We start from the raw sequence: 14,242 nt of genomic DNA, 5'->3' as shown, positions 1-14,242 counted from the left end.
CAAATATTTACCATTTACCATGCTGTTCTGAGTATGTGTAATCTCAGAACTTCTCCCCTTACGGGCATTTCATGTTATTAAATGCCCTTCATCAGTCAAGATGGCCTTGAGTAATAGTCTCAGTTGTTCTCTTAAATATGAAAGGCATATTGTGGTAAGTCAGTCCCCCAAATTTTCCGCAAAGGAAATAGTGAGTAAATATTTTTTTAAGCTGCCTTTAGCAATATTCCAGCAATATCACGACAAGGGACACCAGAAATGGGCTTCACACATTGTAAACATTCTGGAAATCGAACTCAGGTCTTTGGCATGAAGAGCAAACACTTTAACCACTAGGCTACCTAACTACCCCACAAAGGAAATAATTCATATATTTCTTCATACAGAATGTTACTCTTTTACTCTTGTTGAAACCCATAAACAAATAAACTGTTTCATTATGTACATAAATATTTGATTTATCATATATTACTCTTTATGTCATTTATATAGGTCCAGTACTCATTTAGTCATGATAAAATGTTTAGTTGATGGATAAAATTTCATTCTTGTAAACTCTGGTCTGTCAACCATCAAAATCTACAAGAAGTTATTCCAAAAGGTGTTTGAAGGATCTCTGTATATAATATTTTTCAGATACCTAACCAAATTTTTAAATTCTTTATCTCCTCTCATAAGGCAGCCCCTGTGAAGGGTCTTGATTGTATCAAATTTTTGGCTGACCTCTGTGTAAGATCTCTAGAGGACAAATTATTAAACATGGTTCAAATTTCAATAAAATTCTAATTCACACACACACACACACACACACACACACACACACACACACAAAAAAAAAAAGAAGAAAAAAGAAAAAAAAAGATCGCATTTGACACATATGCTTGGTTATTTTACAAAATCAAAATGATACTAGAATATTCGAAAACATTTTCATGATTTTATCCCTTTGTGTTGAAAATCTGTTATATATCATAACCAAAACAGTACACTTTGGATAACAATCAGTCATTTCTGGAACATAAATCAATCTGAAGCCCTGCATTCATTATTCATTGGGATCATAAACTGTGTACCTATCCTGACAAATAAAATGTATACTACAAACTGGACGCCACTTTGCCCTGAGAAATAAGAACAATACTCTTTCTTTAGGATGGAAATGATTTTATTGCAATGACATAGTTGGCAAGAGAATAGACAAACCGTGTTGAAATTTCATATCTACTTAAAAGTGGTATAACTCTCACTACTTAACTTTTCTTACCTGAACTGTATGAATATCAGAGAATTTAATTCTAACTTGTCAATATAAATAATAAAACATACACATCTCACTGAGACACAGACATTACATAGCTAAAAGAAATGCCACAAAATATATTTGAACATCTTGTAAGGGATGAAGACATGTTCTTATCTTAGCTGATAACCATGTTGGTATTCTATTAACATACACTGCATGGTGTTAGCATATCTCATCTTGATAACAAATGAGGTTTTCTATTGGTGTATTTTCATAAAATCAATCCTCAATGAATATTGAAGAAGTGATAAAATGCAGTTAGTAGAAACTAAAATATGAAATATGCATACACATAAAAAAGAAGAAGAGTTTCCCATGAGTATTGATCGAATATCAAGGATCACAGGCTCACTTTGTGATGGCCATAACTTTGCCAAGTAAGCAGTTATCTACTGTCTCAGTCAGCCTTCTCTGAAGCCCTGGTCTAGTAAGCTTAATGATATTAGTCTATATGATAACCAAGTTCAGGCTAGTAGACTCAAAGGTTCATGGCACATGTTGATTGTTCGATGTCCTCAAAATGTCATTTTAGTCATACAATTCTTGATACTGATGTTCTGTGTGTATCAGCCAATGGTGTATTAATTCATATCAAAATAAGCTGATATTTCACATTTAACGGACATGCTTAGGAAGCATGAAATACATGCAAATGAATCCATGGTAGTACTCTTGGGTGTGGACAATTGTTACCAAGACGTTAACCAGACATGCCATAATGATAACAATTGTGATGAATTGAACAGTTACAGCCATGGAATAATATATGAGATAAACAAACTAACAACGGTTAATGACTGCAATATATGAATAAATATGATAACAACTAAGCAGGGCTTAGCCCTTGGGTATTAAAAGATATAGCTAAAATTCACATAAGTAAAACAGACATACCCTTGAAAACATGTCCTATTTAAGACTGGCACTAACATAACAAGATTGCTTATTAAGGTTCAGTGAAATAGTTTGGGTTTTGGTCCATCTGTAGGATGACAGTAAAATGGATACCAATTTTAACTGTGCTGGTGGTGAATGTCCATGTAAATAGTATTACAACTCTCCTTGACATTCCATTGCAACTAACATTATACATGATTCCAATTTTAATAGAAACTTGCAAAATGTTATTCTAACTCACAGGATTGCGCACTTTCACATGAAAACAAACAACCCCCAGCAACTTAACTATTTATCAAACATATTCTATTTCATTACAGACATTCAATCGTCAAATTACGTCATTGTCCTTCATATGGTATCATACACTGGTTGGTTAAGTAGTCACTACACCAACACCATATTGACAGGGTTGCAACTGGAGGGTGTTATTCATTAATGGTTCAATCTTATTTCTTCTATAGACCAACCACAAAAAAAAAAGTTAAATAGATGATGCTTAAAGAATTTTTTAAGTATCTTAAGCATGTCAAGAGATGTTTCTTTTCCAGGAAAATCCCTGATGCAATCCTGTAGAGCAATAGATTTATCAGTGGCTGTAATGCTAGAACCAATAGAAGCTTCGTTTCCATGTAGATGTAAACAGATTAGCTACATCAGTTAATGCCCATTCAAAGTTAAAGACTCAACTCAACTGATAAAGAAAGACAAGAAGTAGTACACAGCACATAAATGAATCACAATCTGAATAAAACTATAAAATTACTCCAATAAAGTTAAGAGATCACAAAGTAAAGGCCTACTCTACTGTTTCAAGCAGAGAACTACTGGCATCTACATGATAGATAGATATATATGTACAACAATCAGCAAACAGCTAACTAACATGATGTATTTACAAGACAAGTATTTACACACCGGTTGCTGCCTTTTCTGAATATTGATTTTACAACATGGTGAAGATATTACATATCTATCCACAAAACTCATTCATACATGGTTAAGATGATCAAAGGCATGATTGATGATGACATTTCGACATCCGATAAGCTTGAATATTCTTCCAAAATAACAAAAATAATACTGGTATCAGATAAGGTTCCCAATACCATCCTGAAGTTTCAGATAACATGTTTACCCAGATTGCTAAGTGACTTTTTGCAAAAAATTATGGTGAGGTGGTTTTGATCAAGTATGTTATATTTAGTCCAGTAAAATCCAAATAAATGGAATCCTCATTTTGAAACATCCCAGATTCACTCACGAATGGGACGGTCCCAGTATTGTATACAATACAACATTGTACCCATGGCAGCTTTGGCGCAGAATATGTTCTCGAAGAATAATGGCACCTATGTTAACTGGTAACATGAAATGAGGTCATTACTGCTTTGTCATGACTACAGTTTCCTCACAACCAATCAATAGCACCATACAGTCTGATGAGATTTAGCCCTCAATTATTGGTTATGAATCATTCACAAACTAAAAACACATTCTCACAAAGGAAACATTTCCACTTTTGCGGTACATTCTTATTTCTTCTGCCACACAACCTAACAGTGAACAACTATGTACATGTGAATTGCAGATGTCTTCTCATATTCTGAGAGGAAGGTGATGAAATTGAATTAATATATGAAAGTTAGCTATCTAAGTTAGCTAGATAGTTTTAGGACTAGATTAATGTATAAAGGTGGAAATGTGGATCATGCTCTAAGAAGACTGGACACATGTTTCTCCTTTTACCCGACAAATGACGATTGCAATTTAATTTCATGTGGGGAATGTAAGATCACTGTACAGGCTGTTGTTGCATGGCTTGAAAGTCTTCAAATGAAAAAAAATATGGGAAAATTACACTGATCAAGAAAAAATTACTTTAGGATGATACAACAACAAAAACTGACAGTTATTCCAGTATATATTGTTATGTATAAAACAACCCTAAACAACCTTTCGCCAGTAAAGGATCGGCATTATACCCCAGCATTGGCACAAGATTTGATATATTGCTTCTAGTATAGGCCTTGTTACACATCAATATTTCTGTAAGCATGTATAAATACAATATTGGAAGTTAGTGACTACAGGTGACTATGTAATGGTGTACGTCGTGCCAATCACTGTAACACAACATGTAGCACCTAAAACACATTATAACATATCTTTGAAATAGAAACACTGTACACAAGGACAGATGTTTTGAACGTGTTACCCTTGACAAGGTAATAAATGCACCATTGGTCAATATCATTATTCAACATAGGCTCGGAGTCAATGAGTTCAGTGGACAGAATTGCTCTTTCACTTTATGACATTCTGTTATAGCAAGTCACACTATTTTATCACAAACAGGAAGCCATCTTGTTTTGTAGGTTTTGGGCTCACTGCCATCTGTCAGTAGATTTATCTTGAAACATCAATGTCTGTTAATATGTTGATCTGTGAGAATGTCCCTCTTAGCACTTGCATATCACTAAGCACATTGCTTGATAATCAGGAATCTTTGTATGGCAATCCATGGACTCGGAATCTGTACAAACATGTATACTCTGGGTTGCCATGGTTTCCAAGTATTTTCAGTTCAACAAATGAGAAAAACTCCCCTGTTGTGGCCTGAAAAGAAAAGAAAAACTCTTTCAAGAAAGAAATCATCTGACCTCTTCCCTACTTAAAGTAACAGCATTTACATAAGATACCTAAACGATGACTAAATATTATTTTACAAAAGACAACGGTGACAAATAACGGCACCACGTCAGAATGTTTCAAGGGGAAGAAATTTATGAAAAGCAGTTGACCAATTGGATATATCACGACCTCTAAGATCGAGACTTGATTACACTTGGAAGTGGCGTGAAGGAACACTTAAAAAATCCTTTACCCTCTATTTCTGCAACATAGATCAGTTGATGGAAAACATGGAAATTAGTCAACACAAACAATCCTACAATATTTGTGCTCCAAGTTTTTATTTCTGAAACATACCTGAATAGGGAAGTACTGAATAGGCTTCCCACTGTCACTGTAGGTGTAGTTTCCAAGAGACACACCCACCTTGTCTGTCTCACTGCTCAAACCCTTGAAAGAATATACATGAAAATAAGCAATTATTTCTTTTGATAAATAGTTATTATTTTCTAAGCTAATATGATTAAGACCTGGGTATAACATTTATCAACAATGAGTGCCTGTGTTAAGATGTAAGCTTGATATGTCTAAATGACTGGAAAGGATTCTTTATCATAAGACCAAACATTCTATTCTCAGGTCTCTGTCTAAAAGACTTATACTCTAAATGGGCGTGTTCAAATAGAATTGAAAAAACAAGATCATCAGTCCAAAGGTAACTCTTACATATACACCAAACTCTCTGGGGGCACTGTCAATGTTGCCTGTGGGAGAGAGAGCCTTGGGGATATGTTCCAGGGTGAACCCTGAGGGCTTGATGGGAAATGCCAGCTGTATCACCAAGAAACCCCTTGCACCCTTGAATGCCCAACACTGACCAGGATGAACATCAGGCTGAAACAAAGCAGAACATAAAATGCATTATGAACAGAATACAGTCCTGTCATAGTACAATGGTATCCACAAAATCATTCCATGGACAGCAGAGATTAAAAGGGGACTGAACAATGGAGAAAGAGACTTATCTCAGAAAGGTTATTTTGAGGACTTTATTTCAGTCACAATATTATCCAAAATTCCAACTATGGTGAAATCAAAATTCTCAACAATCCTCAAGACTCCAGAAGAGTAATTGGCTTTTGTTACATTCCTGACATTACAAGTGGCATACAGACCTGAATGACTGTACGTGCAGAGTTTGTGGTGTACCACAATGGGATACCAAACACACTGACGAGAGCGGTCTTCCTGTAGTAAGTCTCGGAGCATCGGACACTGACCACACTCCCACCAGCTGACTCCAAAGCATAGTCGGCCATTCCTACTTGATCAGCACTGAACTTCAGCAATGCATCGTCTACTATCCATCGGATGTACTGAAGTGAACAATAACACCAATAATATTTTGTATTTACATCACCTATAATTTTATCTCTCTTGCACTTCATAATTATGAAACATCTACATATTTTCAAACATCAAGCTACATGACAGACAATAGAAACACACATCCACCAATTTTATTTACTGAATAATGAATTGCCATGTTGCTAAAAGTATGTTGCGAAACGGGCAGATTGCAGAGGTGTGTTAATGTCACACATTTTACAAAGCCATGACTTGACACCACTCTGTCTAGTCTTACTGCCACATGTATCTCTGTATCAATTTCATTTAAAGTACTGTTGGGATTACCATCAATTCTTAACATTTAATGTATATTAAAATTGAATATCTGAAGGAAAAACTACTTTCCTTCAACATGGTCAATGTGTACAAAATCTACTTGGCATACATTGGTTTAACAAACTGCTTGAACAGGTGAATGAATCTAAAAATGGCTTGGAAGAGGACCAGCAAGGATAGTAAAAAAGTTTTAGGTCCAATTATTTCTTGTTATTATTCAAGCTGGCAAATTTCTAGCACTACATGTGCAGAGACTTACATCTTCACTGATAGCAGCAGCAGGACCTTGTTTTGTGTCGGACTGGATGTAGACATTGGAGGCCTGTTCCTTGGTAATGGTCAGTATTCTCTGTGTGATGTCCTCTGATACTTTGGCCAGCTCCTTGTCCATGTCTTCCTTCTTGGCGTAGTTGCTCTGCAGCCAGTGGAGGAATGCACCATAGCCATCATCACTGCCAGACCCCCCTGCTCCTCCGGCCATCATCTAATGGGGCACAGAAGACAGCGGATAAGTACCTAGGCCTTCTTACACAAAACAACGGTAACTGCTAGAAGACTGATGACAAATAATATCTCATGGTGTTCTGCCACAACCCTGAAGTAATGCATGTTCCTTTTCCACAAAATGATTTTAGGGCTATCCTTAACATTGGTTTGTTGGACATGTCAAGGCCACCATTCCAGGCCAGTTATTCATAAATCATTACCTGTGAAATTAATGTGTAATGTTCTAGCCTAACCTGAATCTCAGACAAAAAATGACACGTAGGGGCATATTTAAAAGAGGAAATTCTCCAAACATTTAATCATGATTCTTAGTTCTCAGTATCTCCCATTACTTCGGATAACCCAAATATATGTCAGAAATACTTGCACACTGCATTGTCCATGGTGTTCATGCAGGTGAAAGGGTCTCACCTGTGCAAAGATGTCCTTCACATGTTGCCTCACAGCAAGAGCATAAAAGCTGTCATTCCGACAGCAGTTGCGTACACTGGCCAGGAGTTCTAGATGTGAGAGTTGGAGGTTGGAGAAGTCATCTCCCAGAGCCTTGATCTGCTGCTGTAAGATCCTGATCTGTTCGTCATAGTCCTGCTTCAGGCCGTCAACCTTCCTATAATATCACACCGAAAATGTTATTTATTGTTTAATGCCACACTCAGCAATATTCCAGCTAAATAGATGGTGGTCCGTGAATGATCCAGACAATCCAGTTATATTATGACCAATTTCTCATGCAGTTGAGGTACAATGACATAAATCCAGCGAGTCCAACACACCCAATCTATGTTGTCATACGACAAGCATAGGTAGCAGGGGACCTATTCTAACCCGGAATATCCACAGGGTGGATGGAACACTGTCAGTTATAGGATGTCCAATAAAGGCAATAACAGAGAAAAGATTTTCATTGGATGTAGGCACAACATCAAAGGTAAAACTAGAAGTTTGGGTAATCCCTTAGCATTGGGTAGCTTGGAGGACATTGTAAAGGAGATGGTGGATATGACTGGTGCACTTACACATTCCCAGATGACTGAAGAGCAGCTATGGCAGCCTCCAGAGACTGAAAATGGAAACAACATTTAACAGCATATTCAAGAAAATGTCCATTTCAACAAAGAAAATTCATTGTCCATATATCTTTGCATCTGATGAAGAAAGGTACTTTGTACTGACTGCAGATGACTTACCTCATACTTCTTCATGAAGTCTCCTAGTTTCTTATCCATACTAGAGAATGAGGTTCGCTGGTTGGTTTGGGACGACGTCTACAAGACATTGATCAATACATGTATTATTTGTCACAACAAACAGGCTTCTCATAAAATAGACTAGGTGGAAGAAAATATACAATTAACCAGCTGAAAGTGTTTTTCCATGGATCTAAAACAATTCTAATAATTTTGTAAAAAAAAATGAATAATTCACAACAATTAAAATCATACATGAAAAAGGGTTGATCCTGATGTGAGGATGGCAAGAGGGTGTGAGAATCAAGACTCTACCTTACCATCTATCTATCCATTTACATGAATCAAGCTGCTCTAGCATCCCCAGGCTATGCTAGTGTGTGTGTGTGTGTGTGAGTGTGCGTGTATCCAGGCTTGCTGCCACCCACCTGGTCTGCCTTCACCTGGTTGATGTTCTGCAGCAAGGCCAGCTTCATGTCCTCCAGCTCCTTGGCAATCAGACCCTGCGCTATCTTCTCCACATCAGCTGCCGTCAGCTGATTCGTCTCATATTTGTGTCTGTGCTCCTCAAAAAACTGCTGTATCTTGATGTTAATTGTACTTGGATCAACATAGGGCAACTGAAAAGATGAAATACTAACACTAAACTTTGATGTTGATATTTGTCTTTTGTTAATTATCTGATAACCTATGTCAGTATGTGTATTTTTTTCCTTTGTACGAGGTTTGAGTAAGGACAAATAGACAGTAAGTAGGGCTGGGACGAGTCCAAATTTACTACCCAGGTACCCAACCCCCTATTACCCGACCCTACCCGGGTACCCACTGTAGGTCTCAAGCGATACAAAATGTCCGATTGGGAATTCTGTTTTACCACAGCACTTGCCAAACGTATTTAGATACATGTATTAAACGATCTGGTCATGCATACACTGAAGTTGACTTAAGTTTTGTCTTTATTCAACCATATGAAAAGTCAGAAGGAATGGGTGCATAGTCAGAAAGAAATGCGAACATTAGTGACTTGTAGTGTAACCATAAGAGTTCAAGATCATTTTTGTCATTTAACTATATATCACATGACTAACCACGGGTCCGGGTAGTCCTGTGGGTACCCGGGTCCTACTCAGTACCCACCCGACCCGGGTACCCGAGTTACCCGTCCCAGCCCTCATAGTAAGGCTTCTGCTGTTTGGAAATGTGTCTCTAAACCTTGTTGAGATCAGAAATCAACCTACAGAAATAGGAGAACATGCTTGAAGTCTTGATTTTTCCCCTTATTTAATTTGAACCACACATTAACTGTTTTTACAAGATGTTGTTATTTTTTTTGGTTGGTTGTTGTTTAACGTCACACTCATCAATATTCCAGCTATATGACCACTATATGTAAATAATCAAGTCTGGACCAGAAAATCGAGAGATTGATTTCATGAGCATCCATCCACACAATTGGGATACGATGACATGCATCAACCAAGTCAGCAAGCAAGCCTTACGACAAGCATAGTCGCCTCTTATGACAAGCATAGTCGCCTCTTACAACAAGCATGGGTTGCTTGAAGACCTCTTCTTCATGGGGCTGTAAAATAATAAAAGGCCCATAAAGATTCTTGCTATTTATTTGAAGCTTCACACATAGTGTGTGCAGTATGTAGTAAGTGAGTGAATGTTGTCCTATGCCACAGTCAACACAATGCTTAGACTAGATGTAACTAAGGGAATCTGAACCAGGCAAACTAGTGGTTGACAGCATGAGGCATCATGACAATCTACTGAGGTCAAGTGCTAACTCCTAACAACCTAACTCGTTCTGTTCACACTGAGTCCACTGGTGCTCACAACAGAGCACTGAAAAATAGTCACCGAAAATAAGTCTTTGTAACTTGAAAATAAATCTTTTTCATTACATGTGTTGTGACAGAGTGTACAGGATTTTACAGCTCTTTCGTATTCTAAAATCCTGAAACTATTTTTTTTGTGCCTAATATACAAGTCCATTCATTTTTACTATCCTGTATGCCCCACAAAGTGTGTACTCATCATCTGTGTGTATGTATTGTCACTGTTTACTTACTGTCCAGGTGTATGTATTGTCAGTGTGTACTCGCCATTGTGTGTATGTATTGTCACAGCGTACTTACTGTCCAGGTGTATGTATTGTCAGTGTGTACTCGCCATTGTGTGTATGTATTGTCAGTATGTACTAACCAGCTGTGTGTATGTATTGTCACTGTGTACTCGCCGTTGGGTGTATGTATTGTCACTGTGTACTTACTGTCCAGGTGTATGTATTGTCAGTGTGTACTCGCCATTGTGTGTATGTATTGTCAGTATGTACTCACCGGCTGTGTGTATGTATTGTCAGTGTGTACTTACTGGCTGTGTGTATGTATTGTCAGTGTGTACTTACTGGCTGTGTGTATGCATTGTCACTGTGTACTCACCAGCTGTGTGTATGTATTGTCAGTGTGTACTCACCGGCCGCGTGTATGTATTGTCAGTGTGTACTCACCGGCCGTGTGTATGTATTGTCAGTGTGTACTCACCGGCTGTCTGTATGTATTGTCAGTATGTACTCACCGGCCATGTGTATGTATTGTCAGTATGTACTCACCGGCCGTGTGTATGTATTGTCAGTGTGTACTCACCGGCTGTGTGTATGTATTGTCAGTGTGTACTCACCGGCCGTGTATATGTATTGTTCACTTGCAGCAGGTTGAAAGACTTGATTGATGACCTGGCTTGTTCCAGTAGTTCTCCTCCATACATATCTGTCACAAGGAAATGTCTACATATAAATGGCAAACAATGGCATCAGAAATGTATACATTATGGTTTGAAAACAGAGAATGTTCCTCTATCATTACTGCTATTATGACACTTCTAGTTATCATTAAATTTCTCATTTAAAGGGTGACATTTTTATTCATAATTTGTCTTAAATAAATATGATCATTATTTACATTGCTGCATATAAAAACATCAAAAATCATATATCATCATGCTCATTACTTACATCCTAACAACAGCGGCAGCAACAACAGCAGAGGCAGACAGAAACAGCAGCAACCTCCAACACTCCTGCAACATAGAGAAAACACTTTAACATTTTCAGTCCGTGGACAAACCTCAAAGTAAACAAAATTAAGCTCCACCACTTTACTTAAGATTATATGCATTAAAATCCCTTGTCTGTATTTACCTTGATACAACCCACATGTCTGCTATCCGGAGCCATCTCCATATTGTGATCTTCATTTGACGATATGCATAACTGTTTGTGACAGGACTCAACAAACCTGCAAATAATTTCCAAGACTAGAATCAGAACTACATATAATCAAATTAACACAATCAGTGTTTTCATAGGAGACAACTGACCAAATTCGACATTTCTCTTTATATTACATAATCACATGGTTTTACCCGACACAAAATATTGCATTCTATACACATAACAATTGAGTCCCATAGGATGCAAAAAAATACATCTCTATCTGAATCACTAACACCCATTACGTTTTAGCCATTCTAGCACATTTTACTGTCCTTGTTCGATTTGCTTCACATAATCATTAAGCTTTTCAAACCAGGACAATACCATTGAGTTTTCATTGACATGTACTACATGTCTATTTGTTGTTGATACGACAAAAGACTGACTGAAAGTATACTGGACAAACAGAAAGGCCCAGGTAAAGCCCTGCCAACTATATACAAATAATTAAAGAAGAGAGAAAGAGGAAATATTTGCCTCCAGTTTAGGCCATTTTAAAGTGAATCATAAAGTTTGCATGTGATTTTAAAAATCCTGTTGTGGCTGAACATGATTCTTGTGGGGAAGACCATGGTAGCTACCTCCCAGACTGAGAGTCAAATGTTAGCAGGTTCACATGAATGGATGGACTTTTAGATTGGGTTTGAAGAACTGTGAGATAACCGAAACTGCAATTTCAGAAGTTATATTCATATTTACCTGACACAAATGATGAAATGGTGGTTATTGCTGTTAATAGCAGCTGCATCCATGTCCATGACTTGCCGTCTGACAGTTTGGAGGAGTAACTGCTCCCACTGCTCCGTGATGTCCAACTTCCACTGGTCAGTGTGGAGGTGGAGGACCTCTTCGGCTTGACTGGAACATCACCTAGCAATAACAGCACAACATGGTCATCACTCCAGCACACACTACAAGGGTTTTGTTTGTTAGTTAACTTGTTTAAAGCCACACTCAGCAATATTCCAGCTACATGATGGCATTCTGTAAATAATCGAGTTTGGACCAGACAATCCACTAATTAACATCAACAGCATCAGTCTACGCAGTTGGGATATGATCACTACAAGGGTAAAACCCCAAACTGATAATAGGAGTGTTTGAACACAAACATTACATGTATATAACAGGTTTTTATGACAAAAAGTATGTGTAAACCTGTACTTAATTTCATCAGATTAATGTTTACATACCTTCTGTATCCTCTTCAGAATCCAGACCTAAAAAATAGAATACCATAAAAATTATTTAAATGTGAACTATACAAGCATGCATTTTGTAGGGTGTGGATTAAAACTAGCAATCTGTCCTTACAACAAGTACCATATACATACTCCATTGAATTTCCATTGCTGAATGCAGAGAAATCTCAATAATGATTTGAGCTTGTCCCATTAGTTATAAAATTCCATGGTTCCAGTAAAGTAGCACTTCCTTTCAGCCATTGGGACATTCAAGATAATGATGGTGACAAATATGTAAGAAATGCTACAAAACTGAGCATCCAGTCTTTGAGACTATGTTATTACTAACAATGGATCCCAAATGTGGTGTTTAGGCTGCATAAAGGGCTTTGATTATATTCTAAGTTATCATGGTATGATTACTTTGTAAAAAGATCTGTTTTGAACCTTGATATGACCTTCAAGGTCATCTGTCAAAGTGCCAAGATGTATGAATGAGAACAGTATTACATGATCCATGAATATATGTTAGTGAAACAATTCTACTCTACATGTTTACTGATTGTCATTTCTAAGGCCTTTTTATGAGACTGGCGCCTAGACTATCAAGCCATGGTTAGCAGGAAGTTGTGGAAAACATGCAGAGGGAAGAGTATAATATAATAATGATAATCATCCCAACATGCAGGGGGAAATGTAAATACTGTAAACAGCTATATTTCTGCGCCGTTAAAATATTTCGAATACCACAGCAAAGACAATACTGCGACGAGATATTGTTGCGAGTTGCCGTGTTGAGATGACCCCTCGATTACCAAACAATAGACAGCTTCTCTCCGAAGTTCGTTAATCTGAGTTGGCCGGAAAGTTGACCGCAAGAGATTGCAAGGGGTAACAGTGACACTAATTGGTCTGTTTACACTGTCATTTGTGATGTATTGTGTAACCATTCTGCATTCATTTGTGTTTTTAAGTTATTGAGTAACTTGTGGTTTTGGTTGATGATTTCAACATTTGATGACGTGTTGCAATGAATAAAGTATGTATGTATTATTTATACTTATTTTTGCGTTTTTAATTTTTGCGATTGAGTCTCGTTCGCAAAACTCGCAATAATAAAACGGTCGCAAAAAATTCCCTGTTTACAGTACATTGAAAGAAAATTTCAAGAAGGATAAATACATAAGCAATTTGCTAAACAAAAGAGCAAAATTAAAACAGCACAGAATTGACAGGAGTCTTTAGACCCATGTGGTATCACGTTCTATACATTCACCATCATGTCAGAACCTGACCCATGCTGTTATCAGGGAATCCATTTAGAGAAGTTAGAAGAGGCAATAGAATGGAATAGCAGGGTTTCCAACACCAAGAGAAGCTGTCTATACTCGAGCAATATTGGTTCACTATCCTGAGCAGGTTAATGAAGAGTCAGAGGGATTAATGCAACAAGCAGGAATTCTAGTCCTCTAGACAGGAATTCTAGTCCTCTAGACAGGAATTCTAGTCCTCTAGACTCAAGCAGTTAGCTGAAGCAGATCCGGGTTCCATGAAGAATGAAGTC

General features: G+C 37.4%; 1 protein-coding gene across 5 annotated transcripts in view; it reads right to left on the bottom strand.

Annotated features, from left to right (window-relative positions):
- Nucleotides 1–1,143: 1,143 nt before the first annotated feature.
- Nucleotides 1,144–14,242, bottom strand: part of LOC139467983 (uncharacterized) — a 33,676-nt gene continuing 20,577 nt past the window's right edge. For all 5 annotated transcript variants that reach the window (XM_071249610.1, XM_071249613.1, XM_071249611.1 and 2 more), the window contains 14 exons: nucleotides 12,688–12,714; nucleotides 12,194–12,364; nucleotides 11,420–11,516; nucleotides 11,234–11,298; nucleotides 10,900–10,988; nucleotides 8,643–8,834; nucleotides 8,215–8,292; nucleotides 8,044–8,087; nucleotides 7,439–7,634; nucleotides 6,780–7,004; nucleotides 6,010–6,210; nucleotides 5,561–5,728; nucleotides 5,192–5,284; nucleotides 1,144–4,819 (listed from right to left, as the gene is read on the bottom strand). In XM_071249610.1, coding sequence (XP_071105711.1) covers nucleotides 4,700–4,819; nucleotides 5,192–5,284; nucleotides 5,561–5,728; nucleotides 6,010–6,210; nucleotides 6,780–7,004; nucleotides 7,439–7,634; nucleotides 8,044–8,087; nucleotides 8,215–8,292; nucleotides 8,643–8,834; nucleotides 10,900–10,988; nucleotides 11,234–11,298; nucleotides 11,420–11,516; nucleotides 12,194–12,364; nucleotides 12,688–12,714 — 1,766 coding nt within the window. In that variant the 3' untranslated portion in view covers nucleotides 1,144–4,699. The remainder of the gene's footprint in view (nucleotides 4,820–5,191; nucleotides 5,285–5,560; nucleotides 5,729–6,009; nucleotides 6,211–6,779; nucleotides 7,005–7,438; nucleotides 7,635–8,043; nucleotides 8,088–8,214; nucleotides 8,293–8,642; nucleotides 8,835–10,899; nucleotides 10,989–11,233; nucleotides 11,299–11,419; nucleotides 11,517–12,193; nucleotides 12,365–12,687; nucleotides 12,715–14,242) is intronic.

This window comes from Haliotis cracherodii, unplaced genomic scaffold (genome assembly GCF_022045235.1).
Source record: "Haliotis cracherodii isolate W230 unplaced genomic scaffold, xgHalCrac1.p SCAF_2, whole genome shotgun sequence".
NCBI lineage: Eukaryota > Metazoa > Mollusca > Gastropoda > Lepetellida > Haliotidae > Haliotis > Haliotis cracherodii.
This window is presented reverse-complemented; position numbering and strand designations above follow the sequence as displayed.